This window comes from Camelus ferus, chromosome 26, assembly GCF_009834535.1.
Source record: "Camelus ferus isolate YT-003-E chromosome 26, BCGSAC_Cfer_1.0, whole genome shotgun sequence".
In the NCBI taxonomy this organism is placed as follows: Eukaryota; Metazoa; Chordata; class Mammalia; order Artiodactyla; family Camelidae; genus Camelus; species Camelus ferus.
The window spans coordinates 12,307,352-12,331,799 of NC_045721.1; the positions used below are offsets into that span (position 1 = coordinate 12,307,352).

The 24,448-nt window shown below is 34.7% G+C and overlaps 1 protein-coding gene across 2 annotated transcripts in view; it reads right to left on the reverse strand.

The window, feature by feature from the left end:
• The window catches only part of SGCZ (sarcoglycan zeta), a 680,068-nt gene that overhangs the window by 18,411 nt on the left and 637,209 nt on the right, over window positions 1-24,448 (reverse strand). For both annotated transcript variants that reach the window (XM_032468647.1, XM_032468646.1), the window contains exon 5: window positions 21,377-21,499. In XM_032468647.1, the coding sequence (XP_032324538.1) occupies window positions 21,377-21,499 (123 nt within the window). The remainder of the gene's footprint in view (window positions 1-21,376; window positions 21,500-24,448) is intronic.

Sequence of the window (24,448 nt, forward strand, 5' to 3'; positions counted from 1 at the left end):
TCTGGGAAAGATATAATAGAAATGCATATTTGAATAACTGGCGTAAGTGAAACAGTCATTAACTCTACCAGGGTTTTAGTTTCCTTTTAAAAATTGAAGTTAGGGAAAGAGTGGTACAGGGTGTTGTTTTTAGAATATTTCTTTTCTCAAAAGTGAAACCTTAGTCATTGAATAGGTAAGAATTCCAACCTCAGAACTTAAGGTGGAGGAGCTTGATCAGCCATTCCACCTCCCATATCTAATCCATGGGATTCTTAGGAGATGTAGTAAAAAAAAAAAAAATTAATTGACATTAGACAGCATTTTTAAATTGCTATACTGGAAGAGGACTTAAGTCCAGGGTCATCTAGGTTTCAGGAGCAAAAATATTCCTATTTCTTCATTATCTTTAGATTTGATCCTGTGCTATTAAATGCATGTAAATTCTTTGGTTAAATAAGTTGAAAGACAATTTATAAATTAGAAATCTTTTTTTATTATTCTGTTTGAGATCAGGGGCCTTTTTCATTTCTGTAGTTCTGTTTCCTAGCACTTTTATAATACAGACATTCATTACTATGTCTGTCTGAAGTGGTTGAACCAGTCAATGTTTTCACTGGTTTAGAAGTAAGATGAAGGACAGCAGCAGAAAGCAGCCCAGGGAGCAGCCGTCCTCGCCAGGGCCTCTATAAGCTGCCGGCAAGGCTTCGAAGGAGGAGGCTGAGGTCTGGCACAGAATGCTCGCTGTTCTGGAGAACCAGAAAGGAGAATAAAATAAAGAGCAAAGCCAGATGGATGGGGGAAGGAAGGAGCGAAGACTGGGGCAGTCTGTGGGAAAGGAAGCTAAAGAGGAGGAGCAACATCTAAATTCTACTGTTATTTGTTTTGATGTTTGCCAGTGAGATCTACTACTACCTTCAGTTTTTCAATAAAATCTACAATGATCATTATAATTTTTGTGATTTTTTTTTTTTTTTTTTTTTTTTGGAGAGGGACAAAGAAGGGAATGAATGTCACATCCAGATCAATACGGGACAGAAGAGGTAACAGAAGACAGGAGGCAAGGGAGGTTAAGAGAACATGAGTGTCGGGGAAGGGTATGACTCAGCGATGGAGCGTGTGCTTAGCACGCAAGAGATCTTGGGTTCAATCCTATTACAGTAAATACATAACCTAATTATCCCCCTCCAGAAATAAAATTTTAAAAAAAAAGAGAGAACATGAGTATTTATCACTCCTGCCTTCTTCTCATGACAATTAATGGGAATCTTAGGCAGCATTTTAAATTCCTGCACTAGAATAGGGTTGGGGTTCAGGGCAAATTCATCCCGAGTTCAAGGGCCAGAAGGATTATTATTTATTCATCATCTTCAAATTTAAACTTATGCTTCTGAATACTTCCAATTATTTGAAAGTCTTCATGTCTTGCTTTCTTTTTCCTTTATTTCTATCTCTTTCCCCCCAAATCTAAATTGGTAAAGTAGAAGATTAGACAGGGAACAGTTTCATTTCATTCCCAAATCTGCCTCTAATTCATTCTTTGATCTTTGACAAGTATTTAAAGCCCCTGATTGCTATTTGTAAAATTAAGCTCTAAATAACATAATCTCCAAGGTACCTTCAATTTCTAAATGTCACAGTTACATAATTTTTTTTTCCCAGAAATGTCAAAACCTGTATGCCATACTTCTTATCGTTTTTCCTTAAATACAAGTGGAAATAAGTTTGCTCCTAAAAATCGACAGAAAAATTATTTGGGGAAGGGCTGGAGTTACCACATTGGCAAAAGTAAATTATTAACTGTCATTTCTTTTACTCTATTAAGATAAGGTCCTTTGAATCCTGAAAGCATCATTACCCTTTAAAAGAAAAAAATGTCAACGCAGCTCAACATACAATAAGTCTCCTATTTGTGCTATTTTAATAATCAAAATGGTGTTCCTGCTTCTAGCTGACTGTACGAAATACAATCTATACGTTGTTACACTAATCTTATCAAACCTATTGATATCTCACCTATATAAAAATGTGTAATTATTTTCTTGGATACTGCCTCTGTCCACTATTCAAGACTTCTGCTTGAATGCAGAATCCATTTGCTCAGACTCTTTTCCTCTCCTCATCTACGGACTCTCTTTATTAATGTTTCAGCCTCTCAAGGTAAGTGCAATCTGCTCATTCTCTGAACATACTTAGAGTTCACTACCTGTAAGTCTCATTTGGAAGCAATCATGTCTATTCTGAAATTTTGCATACTAAATTGTGTGCTACTTTCCTTCTAGGCTAAAAAAATTTAAAAATCAAGTATGTTGCTTATATCCTGTTGTATTCTTGTGCACAATATGGTATCACACATGTGAGGTAATTAATAAATATTGGTAAGAATCAGTATTTCAAAGAGTTTTTTTTGAAAGCTTTTTCCTCCCTCTTTTTATTCCACCTAATTTGGTTAATGGTAAAGTCATGTCCTAAAAACTCAAGTCAGAAACTGAGGAAGGATACATAGATGCCTTTTCCTATTCAATTTCTATATTATTTTACTTTTTTCTACAACTTCAGTATTACTTATATTTTCTCTCAAAATTATTCCTCTGTACCACAGCCACCTAAATTTCAGAAATACAAAGCTGACTGTAATTCTCACTTATAATGCTTCTGGGATCCAATTGTCTATGGAAGTCAAGCCCAAATTCCTTAGTAGGACTTACCTCTTAGCAGTTCTCTGCTTTTGATATTCCAGTGACAATAAAACTTCTGCAGATTTTGAAATGTTTATAAACTGTCAAGGGTGCTACTTCTTCCCAGCCCTCAACCTCTCGCCTCTTTGATGGTAATCTCTACTCAGTCTTCAAGATCTGATTCTACGGGATTTTCTCTGAAACATTTTCTGTGTTCTTCCTTCTCTTCTGTCTGCTAAACTTCCCCAGCTCCTTGTGAAAATTACTGTGCCTGGCAGTTATCCCATTGCTTTGCAGTTTACTTATGAGTTCCTTGATCTCAAGGACTTTGTCTTAATAAATTTTGTATGCTTAGTACTGATCTTGGATTCTAATATAGTTAAGGATCAGTAAATGAAAGAAAGAATGGGAATGAAAGTATTAATAAAGGCAAGAATAAATTAAAAACTACTCTGCAGTATTTTATGACTGATATGTAAAACTTGCTAAGTTTCTGTTTCCTAGTGTATTTCTTTGTTTAATACATCAACACAAATCAGGTTATTATATCCTGAGGTGATGATCTGAATTTATTAAAACTGTTATTATCAATCTATCCAATGCTAATTTTTCTAGTAAAGCAGGGAAACAATATTGTTAAACTGTCTCCAGTGGAAATACACACACAAAAAAACACCACCATATTGTTCATTTGAGACTAGAGATTAAGCTGCCAATATTTCTGGAAATAAATTATTTCAAAACCTGTCTTTACTTTTCAGTCACTTTTTTCCAATATTTAAAAAACATATCAAGGCATTTATTCTCAGATGCCAAATCATGTCCTCTCTTCCACTTCTGAAGGTTTTCAGAATATAAAGTGAGATAATGGAAAAGGTACCTGATAATCAGATGGAAAATATATTAGAATAAAATTATTTTCTTCAGGAAGAAATATATTCAAAAATAAAACATTTTATCACTAATAAAGAAAATTAGACAAATATATCATGACTTGAAATAATGCAGATACCTTCTTGCTCATATGTTACAGCCTTCCAGTAGCTTGTATTTTTCTAGTATTTATTTCTATTATTTTTAGGGGGGGAAGAAAGCTTTTCATTTGTTAATTCTTTCCATTCCTTTCATTAAAGCAAAAAATACCTGAAATTCAAAAGTGTGAGTGGAGAAAACAGAAAAGGAAAAAATTATTTTCAAATGTAGTAAAACTTGATGGAAAAAGATACAGAAGTAATCTCTCTTTCAAATTTCCACTTTCATAAAAGAGCACTGGAAGGTCAAGCAGGGCTCTCCTCAGTCACTCCTAGGGTATATATTTTCAGAATGTAGTAAGTAATTCCAAGGTCTGTAATTACTAAGGTTGTCCATTTGCCCTTTACTTCAATAATCACTAAAGGAATGAGAAGCAATACACATTTGAGGCCTTTAAAAAATCTTATATGAAAAAGTGTCACCACCGGCATATCTTTAGCACACATAATAAGATTCTCATCATGAATTTATCAAAAGGTAGCTATATTTAAATTGATTTATCACTACATTGTACACATCTTAACAGAAATTAAAATATAAAAATAAATAACTTGATAACAAATGAACTACCTATACTATTATTGTTAATACTTATTTTTCAAAAGATTTCATAAAAGATTAATTCATAATGAGATTTGGAAAATCAGTAAGACCAGCTCTCTAGGTGATTTATATTTTTACCACATTTAAATGGTCATTGCAAGCTTTGAGACACTTGATCTAATAGCATAGTTTGTTTTGAGGTTTGGACATTTTACCTAAATACAGATAGCATAGCTAATACTAGTTTTCCTTCTTTAAGGTCATATTCATTCTTATAGATGCACATTTTCTGTACAACCTTTTCCTTTATAAATTCTATCACTGCTTAATCCACATACAATTTAAGCTTTTCTGATCCTTGAGGAAATTCATTTATCTAAAAATCTACTGTCAGTGGTACCATAAACTCAGGTTCTTTGGGGAAAGAAAGTGCATATCCTAGTCCTGCCTTTTTGTCTTATTTTATTCTTTACTCTGCTTAGACTGCTTTCTGGAGAGAAGTAAGATGGGCTTTCTACTGCTGGTAGTCACAGGCAGGAAGACTGTGTTTCCAGCTGACACACCGTGCTGATCATTACAAGTGGAATGACAAGGATCCCAGCGGCACTTTTATTTCCCAATGATTTTTTCCCCCGGGAATCGTGATACATTGCCATTAAAGCACATTCTATGGAGAACAGAAATCCATAGACAAGTTTGTCCAGAAGAGATGGTAACCAACTGTCTTTAGGGGCTTCGGGTATTACATGTGTTTATGGATTTAGAGGCCTATCTCAGAGATACTGAGGGTTTGGTTCCAAAGCACGGCAAGAAAGCAAATAAATGCAAGAAAGGGAATCACACAAATGTTCTGGTTTCCCAGTGCATATGAAAGTTATGTTTACACTGTACTGTAGTCTATGAAGTGTGCACAACGGCATTCTGTCTAAGAAACAATGTACATACCATAAAGCCCAGCTGGGAAACAGCCAGGAAGAAAGCACTTGCTAATGACAAAACAAATTCCTTCATTCTTTTGTTTCTGGAATTTTTTTTTTAACCTCTTGTTCCAAATTGCTCCTGTGAATGTTGTGTTATCATCTGCCATGTAATTCATTGTGTACCAATTAGGAAACAAAGACAGCTCCATTTATTTGTGTTTGTTTTCTACCCACAAGAGGTTTGGTAGCATTACTTTTAATTAGTCTAAAGAAATGGTAGGTTTTCACCAGAACTAACCTTGTTTTCCTCCAAAATGAACTTTCTTTGGTAAGAATACTCATCACATTCCCAGCTGTGATTGCCAGGAACACCTTACTTTTATCTTTAGAACAATTCTAAGCAGAGTAAGCCATTAAAGCTTCACCCAAATCATAACCAGTCTAAGTATCGACAGGCAAGTCCAGGGGTCTTCAAAACTTGTGTGCTGTTACGTCACCCTGTGTTTCATGCGGGTGGTGTGCTTATGTGCCACACAAGCCTCTTCAAAGATGGTGGCTCACTTAGCTGCAAGAGTAATGTTTCAGCATTACTCTTAGCATTAGAATTTTTGATATAAAGACACCTGTGCTGGTAAATCTGGAGTAATACACAACAGAACAATCTAGATTTGAGATTTTACATTTCTGGTATCAACTGATATACTCAGCAAATATTTCACCATTGACTGTTTAAGCAGAGAGGCAATAGTTTCAACACAAAATGTTCATTTATTTTCTAGAAAGCGTAAGTTGTGACATAAACATACACGTCTGTAAGTGTGCCTGTGTGTGTGCATGTAGATTATATATAGCATCTCACTGGGGAAAGCCAGACACAGATGCTTTTGTTTTTGAGTCCTGACAATATCGCCAAATACAATTCTGATCCAATAGAAACTTCTAGAGAATTGGAAAAGGAGAAAGATGATGATCCAATATATCAATATTTGGGGTAAATCCAGACAAGGGATATACAAGATATGAAATTAAAGGTTCACACCAAATATAGATACCAAAATCCTAAAGCCTCTGAAACCAACCATGCTGAAACCAACAATAAATTAAGAAATACCATTTCTTTAGGAGTTATCACAGGAATATAAACTTGGTTTAACAGCAGAAAATTAATCAAAATATCAATTATTTATTGATGAAGAACATTATGTGTCCATATCAAAAGATACAGAAATCATTCAAAAAGTTCAACATTCTTTCATGATTAACAACAACAATGATCACGTTTAAGAAAAATAGGAATGTAAGTGAACTTCCTTCCACCGATAAGAAACATCTACGATAAAACCTAAAGCATCCTGAAAGTGGTGGCATGTTAAAACATTTCATTTAAGAAAAAGAGTACAAAGGTACAATGTGGTTTTACCTTTTGGTTAGATTGACCACTTCAACTCTCTGCTATAGGTCTTGTCTTACCACATGGTAATAAGAGAAGGAAAATGCAGATATATAAAAAAGATGTTGTTTGAGGGAAAAAGTAACAAAATCTTCATGCTTCATATACCTGTATATATAATATGGTTTTCTACATAGAAAATCTAAAAGAACTTGCAGAAAATTTAATAAAATTAATAATTGCTTTGACTTAAAATTTAATAAAAGTTATGTGAACTTTTTATAGAATAAATTATTAACTTTAATCAAAAGGCATTAAAGCAATTTTAAATATAAGGAGAGTATAATGTGATCATAAAAAGATCTCAACCTAAAGTTGTTAATTTTCCCCAAAACCTTGAACAGATTTAATGCAATCTCAGATAATCAACACTTTTTTCATGGAAGTTGACAAGCTGGGGCTAAATTTAATATACATAGAAGAGTAATGGGGCAAGAACAGCAAGACAATTCTGAATTCCTAGCCCCCCAATCCAAAAGCCAAGTGGCCAAATTTTCCCTAACAAATAAAAATACTTATTGTGAAGTTCTGCTTACTAAGTCAGTGTGGCTGCGGTAGAGATGGAGAAATAGATCAATGGAGCAGGAGAGACTTCAGAAACAGACCAACAGATTTGTATCTATATGAAAACTTGATTTATAATAGTTACTATTGAATATAAGTGGGGAAACAAGTAACTATTCAATAAATGATGCTACAATAATTGTTTACATGGGAAAATCAAAATATACTTACTGCCAAATGCAAAAATCAATTTCAGCTGTATTAAAAACATGATGTGTAAATTATAAAATGTGTAGAAGACAATATTGGAGGGTATCTTTTTGACTTCAGATTAGAGAATTCTAATTCAGATTAGAGAACTTGAATTTAGATAAGAGAACTCAGATTTGTAATACAGCAAAGGGAAATACGACGAGTTTGATACACTAGAATCAAGAGTCTCTGCCCAACAAAGGATACCGTAAGAAATTGAAAGGCAAAACTTGACCTTGGAGGAGATATTTGTAACACTTATAACTGACAGAGCGATTTCCAAATATACAAAAACTAACACAACATTGTAAGTCAAAAACACTTCAATTAAAAAAAACTCTTGAAAGTAACAAAAACAAAGAAACCAATAGAAAATAACTAAGAACTTGAAGAGAAATTGAATAAATCATTTAATTATTTGAAATCTTAGTTTTATCATTTGTAAAATTAAAAAACTCTCCTCTCCTCCTCAAAGGACTGTGTAAGATTAAAAAGATTTATGTATATATTACATTATATATTAATACATATATAAAATAAATACATATATATAAGTATAATATACATATATTTAGTATATTGTATGCATAATATTATATATTACATGCATATACACATTATATAATATATATTACACTATAATGTGTATTTCATGATTGCTTAGCATTATTGGTATGTGTAAAATCAGTTTGAAAGACTTAGTGATTTGGGGTGGTTTAGGAATATGATATTATCATTCACTGCTGGTGTGAGGACAAAATGGTAAAAATCTTCTGAGGTATTTTGAACAAACAATTAAATTTCAAGGAATTTATTCTAAAGAGATAGTTATCTATGTGCACAAAATGCAGTTATAATAAAGTTGATGACCCCCTGTTTAGGCTCTTTGGATGCAACTAAAATGTCCAACAGTAGGGAACTAATTGATAAACTATTGTAGTCAATAAATGGAATACTTTCAGCCATTTAAACTATTATAGGACACTACTTAATGGCATGAGTTAAAAATGAAAAATTAGGCATCAAAAAATATGCATAAATATCTGCATTCTTAGAAAGTCTCATAAAATCTTCATAGGTCAAAATTCCATTTGGCAGTTTTCTTTTCAAGTTTTGTGTACCTTCATTTCCTCTCCTCTTATTTTAGGTCCTTTTCTTTCTCCTTTGCCCCCATTAAAAACTCAAACTTATTGCATAATATTCAGAGAAATACAGGAAACATTATCTCATCTTCAAGGTTTCTAATTTAACATGAAAAGTGCTTGTAAAAGTATTTTCCTAAAAACTGAGCCAATGTACAAAATGTACGCAATTCTTAAGTGGTAGCAGTATCTCAGTTAGATGTTATCTTAAATAGAAATGTTTTGTTATCTCTTTTAGAGATAAAATGACTTTTTAAGTTAATGTCTAAAGATAAATCAGACTGTCTTAAGAGGTTATGAGAGTTCTGTCATTAAATGTTGAAACGGAGAATGACCACCTTACAAAGGTATAAAAAATTCAAATGTGGTGGGAAGTTTGGAGTAATTAAAATCTTAGATAAGTTTTAAAGTGAGATCCCATGAGGTTTATTTCACCTGCCATGTAGTAAAGGAGGGATGAGAAAGTAGGTTGGCTCCTGAAAGCTTACTCTGATCCACTTGTCCTAAGGTCCAGAATAACCAGGATAATTATCAATAATTACCAACTAATAATTCATTTGATTTCTCAGCCATAAACTTAAAGGAGGCCATGCAATGAAACTTGTATCCACCAATATTGAATAAGTTTTGTGTTTGTATTTGGACAAAGGAGTGATGTTATAAAATTTGTGTGTAAATAAGAAGCTGAGTCTATAAATGAGTAATTTACTTGATAGAGATTGGCACCTTCTATATTGTGAATAAGTCATCTTTAAACATCTTTCTTTTCAATTTTTTATTCATATCACGAGGTTACTAGCTCATGCCCAGACCTGTGATCAAAACGAGTATATTTTAATTTCTGAAGGAAATGGGCAACCTGTCTTACAGCTGACTTTGGCCACAGCTGTGGATGGAGATCAGCTCCAGGCACCTTGGGCTCAGGTGCAGTACGTCCCACCTCCAGCACGTGCTGCGAGTCTCTCTGCTTCTTGGAGCCCCAGGAAGCAGAGCACAAGCAGCATCCAAGATCACCCCGAAATGCTGTGCCAGGGAATTAACACCCCTGAGGCTCCCTTTCAACAATGGGGAGAAGAGCTGATGAATAATGCACCAGCCTTCTGTCTTTCAGTTGCACAATTATGAGCGGGATTTTGGAAATTTTTTTTCCAGTTTGGCCACATTTGGAAGGAGACATTACTTTGCTCTAATTTCAAGTCATTTGTATACTGTTCTCTCCAACAAAATATTACTGATCCTTAGGTTAACCTTGTAGGAGATCAGAAACTAACAGATGAAGAAACTGGTAACACTATTATGACAATAACAACTACTAACAATACTGACAATCATGGCAACAGGTACTGAACACTCAGCTCACCTGTCATGTACTAAGCACTGAACAAATATTAAGTCAGGTAACATCACCATTTTACAGTCGAAGAATTGAAGGCAAAGGGAGGCTAAATAACTGGCCCAAACGCATACAGCATTCAGATGACGTAGCGTTAGAAAAAGTACAAACCAACGATGACAAAAGTCAGACTAACCAATATGCTCATTCCTAGTTTGGTGGGTTTCCCCCCCAAATTCTGAATTTAAGAAAGTAGGAAACGTGTACTTATTCTTCCTGTCTTTGGGAAACACATAAAAATATATGTTTGATGAAACAGAACAATTATCAATTAGTGTTGTAGCAGAATAATGCTCTTCCTCACGTCATAATCCCTGAAGATTCACGTCATAATCCCTGAAATCTGTGAATATGTCACCTTAAAAGCAAAGGGGATTTTAGAGGGTAAATGGAACTAAGATGGATCTAATCACTTCAAAATAGGAAAATTATTCTGGATTATCCAAGAGGTCCAAAACAATCACAAGGATCACGAAGAAGGAGAATCAGAGACATGGCAGTGTGTGAGCAACCTGGTCTGCTGTTGCTGGCTTTGAAGATAAAGGGGTCAGGAGCCCAGGAAAGTCAAGGGCTTCTAGAAGCTGGAAAGGACAAGAAAATGGATTCTCCCAGGAAGCAGCACAGCCCAGCAGACACCTTGATTCTAGCCTAGTCAGAAACATTTCAGATTTCCAAACTCCAGAGCTGTAGATAATAAATGTGTTGTCTTAAACCACTGTTTGTGGCAATTATTACAGCAGCAACAAAAATTAATGCATCTAGTTAGTAATTGGACAATGTAGGCAACCCATCCAAGCTTGCAAATTTTTTTTTCTCCCTTCCTCTCTCCCTCCTTCCCTCCCTCCCTGTATAGTAAAATGAAACATTGCCCTTGTTATCATCTATATGAACATGGAAATTTTTATCCACATATGCAAAACATACTGACATAAAACTCCAGGTGAAATTAGGAATAAAATTCATTTTGACACACCCTAGCAAGTTCCTTCTGAAGACAAACGTCAGCCTGATTAATGAATATACAGTTGAGTTAAAACTAAAATTAGTTCTTTTTCAAATTGCAATAGACCTTTTAAATTGCAGACCAAGATTAAATTACTGTTTTTCCAAAGTGATTCTAACATCAATCATTTATCTCAATCTTTCCCCATGACATTGTTTGGCATATCCTAAGCTTTCAATTTACATAGCTACGTGAAGATAGGGAGGTTACTCCAGGAACTCTATGATTTAGTTGAGAAAGTCAGATATATAGTATTCAAGTGTGCTCATTCCCCTTTACTTCCAACTTTTTCCAGCCCACTAAATAAATCTGCTTGAAATAATGACCTACCTACCAAATAAATCAGATCCTAGAAGCTCTCCTTCTTGTTACAGAAATTCTAATTCAGGATCTGAATGTATTATACACCCAAGCATATACTGACACAGATAAAATGAAGCAGAAATGAGACTGGACTTTAGAGAGGTGAAATGGATCTAATTCCTGGTCTGCTATCGATAGCTGTGTATATTTTGTGAAAAATCACTTAATCAGAGACTCAGTTTGCAAAATGAAGATAGTAATACACATCTCCCTAAGTACTGAGGAGTAAATGAATTAATGTGAATGACTATACTTTGTCAAAGGGTAAAGGTCACACCAGCATGTTATTAATTTCATTATTTTGATTAGTTGTGATGCTTTATTTTCATGTCCTAAATTTTAATATGTAATACATTTCCCACATTTATTTTTCATTTTATTTTCCTTCTTGTGATCTCGTATTATTTTCACTTAAATACCTCTGAAAGACCTACTAAATTACTTTTATTACATTGGATTAAATATTATTCAGTATTACATAAAATGTTCAGCATTAACTTTTATATAGTCGTGTAGAGAGAGATAAATGATAAACAATAACATTTAGAAGGTCTTTACAGTAAGTAATAGGAGAGGAAGAGTGTCATTTCATTAACATGTCATATTGAATTAATGCCTTTATGTGTGTTAGAATAACAATAACTTTTTACATTTACTGACCACTTACTATGTGTCAGACAGCATGCTTTACAGGGGTCAGCTCACATTAATTCAATGAAAATCCAGTGAGGTATAAATTGATCATGATTACACTTCTAGAAAGCAGTGGAGCTGTAATGCCAGAGGAAATGTTCTTAATCACTACACCTTGAATCCCTCCAGTAATTATAGCTCTGCCTGTTCTTCTCAGAACCTAACTCCTCCTTCCCATTTGACCCTTCAAAACAGGTAAGTTGACATCAAACTGAACATATTTGTATTCAGTGAAAGGTTATCATTGTCCAGAATTTATTTTGTTGAATGATTGTCTGATAGCTAGCTTTTAGCGGGCTGAAGTTAAAAATTACTCTCAGCATTTTCCGTCGTAACAATAACTGAAAAATAATTGTGAAATAGCCAAATTTGTCAAATTGCAGGTAAAATCTATAGCAATGAAAGAGGATGGGGACATGATTTATTTATTTGACTTAGAACTTCATTTTTACATTTCTCTTTATTTTTCTATTGCTTCTTTAAACAGGTTTGGCTAATGATATTTTTATCATTTAAAGAACAGCAATTTTCATCATAACCTCTGGAAGGCACGGCCATTCTTATCACTTTGAAATAATAACTGGTGCTCTTTCTTGTCTGAATTTTTGTTTGATTTACGAGTAATATAAGTAACTATAGACTTCGTATGTTTTGTGAAATGCTCATGACTTTTGAGTATTTACAATAAGGTTATTCAATCATAAAACACATATGACTTAAGTAATATTAACATTATTTGTAAGAAAACAATATATAATTCCTTAATCTTCAAATGGACTGGCCAGAACCTCATAAAATCTGAGCATTTTATTATTTTTTTCAAAACATTTGTTTGAGAAACATCTTTCTCCACTGCACCATTCTTATTCAAATAGAGCTGAAATGTGTGGCCACTATTATAAGGCCAAAAAAAAAAAAAGAAAAAAAGAAAAAGAAATAAGAGTCAAACAGATTAAAAACGAAGAGATAAAACTGTCTCTGTTTGCATAAGAGATGATTATCAACATAGAAAATCCCCCAAATCTGCAAAAAAAAACCCCTATAACCACTAAGTGAGTTCACTAAAGTCACAGGATGTAAGGATACAAGATTAATACATGAAAAATCAATTAAATGTTATATATTAACAATGAACTTATAAAGTCAAAAGTTATAAACACTGTACACATTTTAAGTACTTCAAAGAAAACTAAGAAATGAAACCATGTCTAGGCTATGTCTGCTCTAAGTGACAAAATGTTCATGCAGAACGTTAAAGAAAGTATCTTAGAAAGGCTAAACAGATGAATAGATAACATTTCATGGACTGGAAGACTCAATATAGTAAAGATGTCAGTTCTCCTAAAATTTATATGTTGGTTTAATGCAATTCCTATAAAATCTAAGCAAGTTTTTCTTTTTTTATGTATAGAAATAAATATTTTGAAATGATTATTATTTCTACATCCTCTGTGCTCTAGGGACTATGCCTTTATACACTTCAGAATATTTATCCCAGATAAATGCAATTTATGTGTATAGAAAAAGCTGTACACAAATGTTCATAATAGCTCTATTCATAATAGCCAAAACCTACACAACTCAGATGTTCTTCAGCAGTGTACTGTTAAATTCACTGTGGTACATTCATACTATAGGATGCTACTCATTAACAAAAAGAAGAAACTATTGATACAAACGACAACTTGAATGACTCTCCAGTGAATTATGCTGAGTAAGAAAATAAACAATTCCAAAAGGTTGCTACTGAATGATTTTATGTATAAAACATTCTTACCATGAGAAAAGTACAGAATTGGAGAATACATAAGTGATTTACAGGGGTTAAGAGGGCAGGTGTGGTTTCCAAAGGGCAACAAGGGTTGCCTGTGGTGATGGAACTGTCTGTATCTTGACTATCAATGTCAATACCCCGGTTGCAATATTATACTACAATTTTGAAGATGTCACCATTGTGAGAAATTGGATAAATCTTGTATGGAATTTCTCTGTATCATTTCTTACAACTGCATATGAATTTCTAATTATTTCAAAATAAAAGTTTATAGTAAATGTTCCCTCCAAAAGTCAGAATTTTGGGACTTCCACTTGAGTACTTATCTTGACATTTAAGCCTATTCAAAACTTGTTTCTGAGGACAGTTTTAATCTTGTCAAAAGTGCTCTCCAGCCTACCTCTGAGCATGAATGAGAGGGGTTAAAAGAATTAGAATTATCTAATTAGGTCAGAGAAATCAGGATTGGGACTCTAATTCAGCAATAAAATGAAATATATACTACAGAGTAAGGTGACCAGAAATTTGACACTTCCACTGAGGAGGAGAACAATCGGAGAAATGAAATGGACTCAAGCTGCAGGGTCCTCTTTCAATTCGTATCACAGAAGGCCCGTGTTTTATTCACTCAACAGAGACTGCAGTCTTCCATTGTTAGCAATCCAACTACAATAAAACCTCCTTTGGTTTTATCAATTTGGCAACTGATACTCAAGAGGAATAGGCCAAGGGACCAAACAGTCATTGATTCATCTGGAGTCTCTGAGATTTACCATTACATTAAAGCCACATCATCAGAAAGCTACAAACCTACACTATGTAATTATATTTCCCTCTATCAAGGTCTTCACAGAATTGAAATTTAATATTGGATACTTCTTTTTTTTTTAATTTTTAATAAAATAATTTACCATGCCCTATGGATTGAATTTTGTCCCCTCAAAAAATGTGTAGAAGCTATAACCCACAATATAATGGTATTTGGAGATAGGGCCTTTGGGAGATAATTAGATTCAGATGAGACCTGATGGTGGGGCCCTCATGGTAGGATTAGTGTCCTTCTAAGAAGAGGCTGAGATACCAGGACTCTCTCTCCCTTTGCATCGTGAGGACACGGTGAGAATGCCACTTTCTGCAAGCCAGGAAGAATGCTCTCAGAACTCAACCATGCTGTCATCTTGATCTTGGACTTCCAGCCTCCAGAACTGTGAGAAAAATTCATTTCTACTCTTCAAGCCACCCAGTCTATGATATTTCATTATAGCACCCTGAGCTGAGACACATGTGGGGAATGGTACCTGTGGTTTATTAATGATGTTCAAATTTATATTTTATTGTTTGAAACAATGTCAACCTTGAAGAAAAGTCATGAGTATACTTTAAAAAACAAACAAACCAACAGACAAACTCTTGTATATCCTTGGCTCAGGGACCCCATTCAAGTTTTGATAAACGTGACTGGCTTTGAAACATGTCCACAAATTCTTTAACACTTCTTTTGTAAAATGATGGATTGAAGCTGTTTTAGAAAATTTGGTAGTGTCCTGCTGAGACTCTCTCTCTCTCTTTGAAAACTTTATCTTTAAAACCCAGGCACCATGAAATGTGGAAGCTGAGGCTCTTGGAAGTGCCACATGCAGGTGGTCTAGCAGACAGCCCTGTCTAAGGTCTTTGATGACAGGTATCCTTAACTTTCAGGCATGTGAGCGAGCAAGGCTTCATAGGATACTAGCCTCCAGACTTTAAAAATTTTCAGTCATCACCAAGTGAAGAGCCTAGCTTTCTTCACTAAGCCCTACCAAATTGCAGGTGGTGAGCAAAATAAATGTTTGTTTTAAAACCACTGAGTTTTTAGATAATTACACAAAAAATAGGTAACTGGTACCCCATTTGTCCTGATAATATACCTTGTAGGCAAAGGATGCAATCTAGAATGACACTGTATACCTAGTAGGCAAGTATCTCCAGTTTCCAAAAGTTCCTCAGTTTTCCCTTGATTTCATGACCATAATATTATATAAAATATCTCTCAATTTCAGTGTGTGCTATATTGTATGATTATACCGAGGCTATGAATTTTTGTTTGGAATAACTTGGAAATGATCTTCTCTTCTTGTTGCCACCTATCAGGTGTTACATAATGTCTCTTAGGATTAGTGATGTTTACTTTCACTATTTGAGTAAGAGGGTCACAAGCCAGAGTTTATCACTGTGAAGTTACTTTCCCCCTTTTAAAACTAATGTTTTAATAAATATGCTTTGAGGCTATCTAAAATTCAAACCTCATCCCACTTTCTCTCACTAGTTTGCCATCCATTAAAATTTTTTTTCCCATTTGTTGGCAGAAAAGGAAATAGGACAGATGCAACAGGAGAAATTGGGGAGATCTGATTCATGAGAGGGACTCAACCCAGGGTTCCTACTGGCAGCTCACTTGGGAAACACGAAGAGGATTATGGATAGTCTCTAGGAGCAAACAACTCCTGGCTGACAGCCAGCTAGAAAATAAAGAAGTTGCCAATAAAGAAATTGCAAGTAATTCTGTAGACCATAATCTATACTTCATGTATTCTTTAAACTTCATCACGATATATGAGAAATCAGACTATTCATTTATCCAAGTACAAGATAAATTCTATTTTTGAGATATTTTGTGGATCTAGGGTCCAAAGCTATTAAAAATATTTAAGCACCAATGGAAAATTTTAAAACCAATATACAAAGATATCAATTCAATCTTCCTCCACACTATTTATAAGGGGTTTATAAGTGATTGGCCCATTTTATGATTTTCTTCACATTTCTATTATACAATTATGCTTTCAAGAAGTTCTGCTTTAACAAAAGTAGGAAGCATTAAAAGCAGAGCCCAGATAAATAATATAAGTCAAGGAGAAGACTGTCAGTAGGTGCTTAGAGGAAGCAGCTGTTTCTTGCAAGATGTCATAGTTCTTCATTTACATACTTCAAAACCTGCAATCGGTTTTTACCTGAAAACTTGGGTAGCGTGCAGAGTGGTACTAATCTTGAACATTGATAAAGCTTTAACTTCACTAAGTTTAAAAAGCAGCTAGAGGCAGTAACCATGTGCATATACTGTTGAAGTGTTTCCTCAGTCTCGCTGGGGTGAGAGGAGAGGAGGAGGTGGAGGTGGAGGCGGCTAAGTAAATTTAAAAAAAACAACTAGAAAATTGAGTTGGGTGATTTACCCAAGTCTAAGACTTAAAATGCCACACCAAACAAAATTAAGTGATTGCACATCACTTTCCTTAGCACCTGATCTAATCACGTTTTCTTCAGCTGCTGTTCTGACCAAGGAGCTCCGTCCTGTTGGCTGAGTGTTACCATGTTTTTAGCATTTGGACAAACTGGAGGAGCCATGGTCCTACATAATAGAAAGTTTGATCCCAAAGCTGACCTCCCTCACAGTGTTCTAACTGAACAGACAAGAACAAGAACAAGGATGTAGAAGACTAACTAATAAAAACAAACCAGAAAATATTGATTTCAATCCAGACGCATAGTGTTTAATTTAAAAGACAGCTCTTTGGAAAATCCTTTCTTCTGTTGTCAAACAAGCATTGAAACTTGTCTACCTTTCCAAACATTCAATTAGAACAGAGACAAAGGAATGAAACTCTTTGGCTTTCAAACACTAGGGCACAGGGTGGATGCATGATTCAGATTCACTGTTCTTTCAGATTGCCAGTTTTAATTTCTACTGCCTGATAAAAGAGATATGCTTCCTTCTCATACATTGAGCTATTTTCTACTTTCCTCTCAAAGGCAAGTCCAGCTAATGACTTTTAATTTAACATGAAAGTATCCTATAGGGCTAAAGTCTTCACTTTATAAAGTCAAATGACTTGTATTTTGTTTTCTAAGTTAATACACTACTTGGAATACAAATGAAAGTACAAATTGCAGTTGATTGATTCTGCCTGAAAGCTCTAAATTTAAGAGTCTTCTGAGTGTAAAGGTTTATATCTTTTATTTATCAACCTGGTCTAAAAGATAATTGTATTAAGTAATATCTTTGACCAATATTAGGCAATACAGAAGAAAATAAATTTGTCAAGTGGGCATAAGTGAGCTGAAGTATAAAACTGCATATTCAGTGATATAGAGATGGCATGTTAAGGTCAAATACGTATATTCAAATTAAGATTTAAGCAAACTATTACTGAGTAAGTCAAGTAATATCAAGAATAAAAAATTACAAATGTAAAGCATATGATTCACTGCTTATCATGATGATGGGGTAATGCGGGGTGGCGGTGTTCAGGTAACCATTTGACATTTTACTTCCATCCTCCTGCACCCTAAAATATTTAGATGTATCAGGTAAATTTCTGCTACATTCTAAGTAGAGTAAATTTAAATGTCCTCAGCTACACTAGATCTACGAATAATTTTAGTCATAAATGATTTTCGTCTCAGGTGCACAGACATACTCATTGTCTAAATAAATTTATCCACATCTGTCTCCCTGAAAGAGAAGTTCATGTACGGAATACTATTGTTCTTAAAATATACATCAGAAAGGATTCATATTAATTCCCATGGATATTGCTTAAATGGAAAAATTTTGTGTCACCAATTTAAAATTCTAGAATAAGCCTCACACAGATCTCTCATCACGTGCAACTTTGAAGTCTTGTCAGCACCACTACCTAATTTATATGAAGTACCCTGGAGTCACTGTTTCTTTGTAGTGTTATTTGTCAAATATTCAAGCACTGCTTGAAAGTACATGTGAGCTTACTAATCAATCCCAGTGCCCTTAAATTGCACGCTACGCTATGCACAATTTTCTCGTCTAAGCATGTGAAATTCTATATTATATTTGCCTTTGATAACTGTGTTTTCCTTTATTTTAGAAGTATCACAGGAAGGAATAAAGCTACTCTAAAGTTAATATGCATTATTCTGGTAATGGAGTAAGGGCCTCTCAGGAATTTGAGAATGCGTGTGTATGTGTGTGTGTTTGTGTCTGTGGGTTTACAGGGGCTCTTCTATGAGAAACAGAAATGTGACTGGATACAGGGGAGGAATTCTAGTCAAGTTAAAATACTCCCTAACTTAGCATGTATTTATAGACAATGTGGAGCTTCCTGCATCGCCCTTCAGGTGAAAAGCCAGGGTTACTTGTTATAGACACTCTTTCATTCTGTGTTAAGGTTCCAATCCCTTACAAGAATATGCCTGGATTCTGTGATTATGACCTCAAATTAAATCATTTTATTATTTGGGACCTTCTGAAGTCATATGGAACAGAAATATATTGTAAAACTGATTAATTTTGAGATAATTAGAAAATATAGATCAAGAGTATTATGAAGAATAAAGTCAAAACTATGTGCATATGTTTGAGACAGAGAAATATGGAAAAAGAGTCAGAGTGAGATTTGTGTGATAATCTATCTATAAATACACACAATATACCATGCATAAACCACATACACACACATTCACACATACTCAGAGTGGAAGAGAGAGAGAGAGAAAGAGTGAATAGGTTAGCAGAGATCACTACCCAAAGATAGTTAATTGAAAAGCACAAAAAACTTAGATTTTTCAGGAAGCACTTTCTCCTCTGACTTAATAGTCTAATTAACAGTTCAAGGATGGCAGCCTGGCTACCAAGAAAAAGAGGAAATAAAGGTGAGTATCCACCCACCTCAAAGAAAAATTAAAATAGTAAGTTAACGGTGTAGTTTTGTGAAGACAGTACTTCACTGCAACAGTTATAAGAAAAATCAAGGCAATATAAAGATCAGAGAAAGAATTCTGTGAGACCATAAAAGCTGTCAAGAACTCTAGAACTTCCCTTCGCTTATTACTGCAGTGTATCCAGTGGGAACACCTAAATATAGATAAAATAATTTTTGGATAAGTGTGTAATATCCTAAAAGCTATGAGGATTATGTTGGTAACAAATCTGATAACTGGTAGGTACTACCAAGGTTTAAAGATTGTTAAATATCAAAATCACATCTGCCCAATTCCCCTGAGTACATTTTTACCCTGGTTCCTGATTTTCTCACCAACTAGCAACTCAAATCTTAGCACCAAGGGCCCTAAAGTCAATTTCCTTTCTGATTTGTCTGTGTTTTTGTCAACCAAAATCCTCATGCTTTTTTAATTAAAAACATTTTTTTTTGTTCCCTGACTGCCAACTCAGGACTTAGGAAGCCAATGTTTACCCCACGTACATGCCTCCTTTCCTGACCATTCCAAAGAGACTAAAGAAAAAAAGAGAAATGAGGCTGATGAGCAGTCATGCGGTCCAGCCCAAACACCAGCCCAATGGTGCAGAATCGAGCTACTCAGCAGAAAACTCATGAAAGGGATAAAGGGGGCCCTGGGGGACAGTAGGATGGTGGTAGTAGGTTGTGAGCCAGACCAGAGATGCTCAGTGAGGACCCCCATTCAAAAATCCTTGCTGAATTTTATTGCTATTTAATAGCATATCTTTATTGAAATCCACACAGGTCCTCATGTCTGGGATATTGGTGATATTAATATAATTTTTATTAATAAAAATTAAAAGCTAACCTTTACGATATCTTCATTATGTGACCAAAACTTTCTAAACACACACATGCACATGCAGGCACGTGCAAACACACACACACGGGTAATTTGAGTGCTAATGTTATCATTATAATTTCAATCATTTAGATGAAGGAAAATAGAAGGCATAATGTTTATGTAAAATGTTGAACGGTAGAGGCAGAATTCAATCCAAACAGCCCAAGAGCCGAGGCGATTTATCATGCAAACTGTTCTCACGTGGCTCATAGATTCCGTTTTCCTAAATAGATGTGATAGATGTCCCACAAGCTGTCCCAAAACTCAAATTTTGGGAAATGCTAAGCCAAATATATTTCATGTTTTAAATATTGGCCTCTTTAAATACTTAAAAATATTTTATCAAAATTATGTGAACTGTGGTTGTAAATCAAGTAATTCAAAAGAGACTGTGCTTAAAATAATTAAAACAGTCTTAATAAAACTCTTCCTCATCTCCAGTCCTGCTTTTAACATTCTGTTATTTTGTTTTTGCTTTTGCTTTTTAATTTCAGTTGGTAGTTGACACTAATGGCCCTAATGTTAGAATAATGACTTTAATAATGTCTATATAATAAGCGATCAGCATGATTTCTTGATTTATATACTTTTGAGGACAATTATGAGTCCTAAAGAACAAGAATTTAGTTTACTTATGACCTTTCCCCCTACTTCCTTCTAAAGTTGATATTTACATTTTAGTTCTTCTTTTCCATATCTTTTACTTTAAAATAACACCTCTAAATTGTATTTGTCTCTCACGTTTAGTAAGCTGTATTCATTGTTTGCACCCTACCTTTTCTTCCCCCATCCACACCCAGATTTCTGCCCCATCCCTGCCTGAGACACGCAGCTTTGCTTTTATATCACTAAGGCTAATGTTTACAGCCCCTCCTGCAACTACAGGCAGTGCCTTCCACTTGAGTACTGCTGGAAAATCAAATGATGTGATACCATGATACTGCAGGAGACTCAATTTTAGGCATGGGAAACATACATCTTAAAAAAATAGTTTATGGTTCACGTCTATATTCTTCCAAGAATTAAACATTATTCCAAGACCTCCATCTACAGTACCTGTAACTTTCAGCTTTTCAGCCCCAATGGTAATCTCATCTTCATCTGCAGAAAACAGCACCCTGCCGTCTTCACTCGCTCTCACTTCAAATCTTTTACACTGAGCTTCCACAGCCTCAGCTCCTATGGTCAGAGGAAAGGTTTAAAGATGAATCTGGAATGCAGGAAACCATTAACATGCAGTTGTTTTTTTTTAGAAAAAGAAGAGAAATGCACATATTATTTGGTTAATCTCTACAGTACATTTTATACCTAAATTAATATTTTAAAATTATCATCCTTCTCAGGAGGCTAATTTGGTGCAGGATGGCTGGGCTAGGATGGCTGAGTAAGCAAATGACCTCTAAATTCTTGATGTAGTCCTGACAAGGTTTGTGAGTTTAGCCAGTTAAAAATTCTTTGCGTATATACAAGGAGAGACGACGTCTGCTTTGTTCTTGGTTGCTGCTTGAAGGCTTGGTATAACACGGGGCATGCACTGCATGCTTAATAAGGACTTGTGGACTGAATGACTCTCGTATGTTCTCTCTGCGAGTAGAAAATAGTGCCCACACTTGCTACATCACAAGGTACTTGTAAGGCATTATTCAGTTGTGAAACTTATTCTATATTTCATAGATTTTAATATTGAAATTTGTTCACTCTTTACCATCACTGAATGTGAATCCATTTTAGATTCAATATTGCAAATGTGGGTGTAAAATACATACATATTTTAGTGTTCTCAAGTGTATCTTCTAATCGATAATTGTCTTAATTTATTAAAATACAATATTAGATAAACATAATTACATCATGGAATTGAAAATCTATTTCCAATTTAATTTATTGAAAAATTTTGCGTACTAATCCATGCACAGTCCACAAAGCCAGCTCCCATATCTGGAAAACATAATATGAAAGTTAGGAGAGCTTCAGCAAGAAGATCAAAGTGGTCAAGGGGTGAGGAACTGCTATTTTCATAACATTAATTTATTTCTTTTGGCATAACGTTTTGGCATATGGATCTATATCTTCCCCTCCTGTTAAGATCTGGAACAGCCTTCCTCTGCTATCCACATCAGAAACTCTTGTCAGGTGCAATACAGTCCACTCAGGGAACTGGTCACATCACACTTTGTGCATGTTTCCTTTCATTTATTTCTCTATATGCTATGGACTGAATGTTTGTGTACGCCCCCAATTCACGTTGAAATTCTAACTCATAATGTGATGGTGTTAGGATATGTGGTCTTTGGAAGGTAATTAGGTAATGAGGGTGGAGCCTTCATGAATGGGATTAGTGCCCTTACAAATAGACACAAATAAGTCTGCTTTCTCTCTGTGTGCAATCTGCCAAATGAGAACACAGAGAGCAGCTGGCTGTCTGCAAGCCAGGAAGTGGGTCTGTTGGTACCTTAATCTTAGACTTCGCAGCCTCTAGAGCCGTGAGAAATAAAATTCTGTTGTTTAAAGCCATCCAGTCAATGTGCTACCATTTTTGTTAACTCTATGATCCCCCAGGCATTCAAAACATGAGATTGTACTTGTATTCCACAATACCTTCCAAATTTAAAATTGTGTCTTATTTCTAGTGCACACTTAGTAAAAGAATGTTCTAGATGTGAATCAATACAAGACGTAAGCTTTCTTCCCCTTTCCTTGGTCCTCAAGCACACATCAGCCCTACTCTCAATCCTAGTCCATGGGCTTTGGTAACTTACACCTCCCCACCATCATAGCTTCTGAAGATCACTCAGTAAGAAGACATCAGTTCCAAACCTTGATAACATGAAGGAAAATTTCTCTGAAAACAAGATGTATATTTTTCTTATATTCTGAAACTACATACATGTTTTCAGGTCCACACAGAAAATTTGAAAAGCCTCAACTAGGACAATGCTAAGTGCTATAAAACTGGTGTTAACCGTGCGAGCTGTCAAGCTCAAAACAGCATGAATTGTATTTTAAAGTCTGTTATCTTTTTTTTTAAGGAAATAACTTTTCTTACGGGAATTTAATGACAATATTGGAGGAACCATGAAAGCCCTACTGTTCTTGGTCACAGTCATTACACTTGATCTTGTAAACATTTCAGCAGCCTACGTTCAGTTGATCGTGTCTCTCTTCTAATCGTGGTCCAACTTTCTGATACTGAGGTTTTAATCTCTGAAACATCATAACCCAAATGGATGATGTTCGAAAAACCATGCTTGAGGTCAGATGTGTTGATAAAAGTGATTTATGGAGTTTGAGGCTTCTGTGTTTCAATTTATCTTCAATTAAATCTGAACTGCCTGAAAGATATTATAGATACTATACACACAAAACCTTAACTTGTACACTATGTTGCTTCCTTCAAATATGTTTAATTATTGGGTGAATTGATCCACAAAATGTATCACTGACTTTAATGACACTGAAGTCATACACACACACCAGCAAGACTTTTCTCGGCATAATAGTTAATATTATTATATGTGAGATAGTTTATTAACATAAACATGCTGACAGAAACTATCAGAAACATAAGGTAAGTGTCTGAATGTGGCAAAGTGAGTTGAAATCTTAATTACATTAAAATAAGCTAAAGAAAATAAGCAAATTAGAAAATATTTATGCACCTGGAATAGAAGAGCTGCATCTAGCCCATAAATGAGTGGGTGCAGAATCATCCAATTGAAAACAGGATACATAAATTAAAACAGCAGAATACACTTTATTCCACATATTAGTATAATTACAGAAGGCAAAATTGCAAGCAATTAGCAATGCATCGATAGTAAGGAAATATTTTAAATCAGAAAATAATTTTGAATATACAGTGCTTCTGTATATTATTTTCTGCAAATGGAAAACAGTAAATGTATATAATTGGACATATACTGCATTGCTGTGAATATTTATATTTAAAGTTAATATATTAGGCTATATGAAACTGAAGTTCTTATATCTTAATACACTGTGTGTTGTCTTGTTCTGTGTTTCAGGTTTCAAGTGACCCATCTCTAGGCCGGGTCAACTTAGGATCGAGTTGTTGAGAGGGGCAGTGATGTCTAGTTCAAGCTTATCTCAATCAAAGATGCTTCCAGA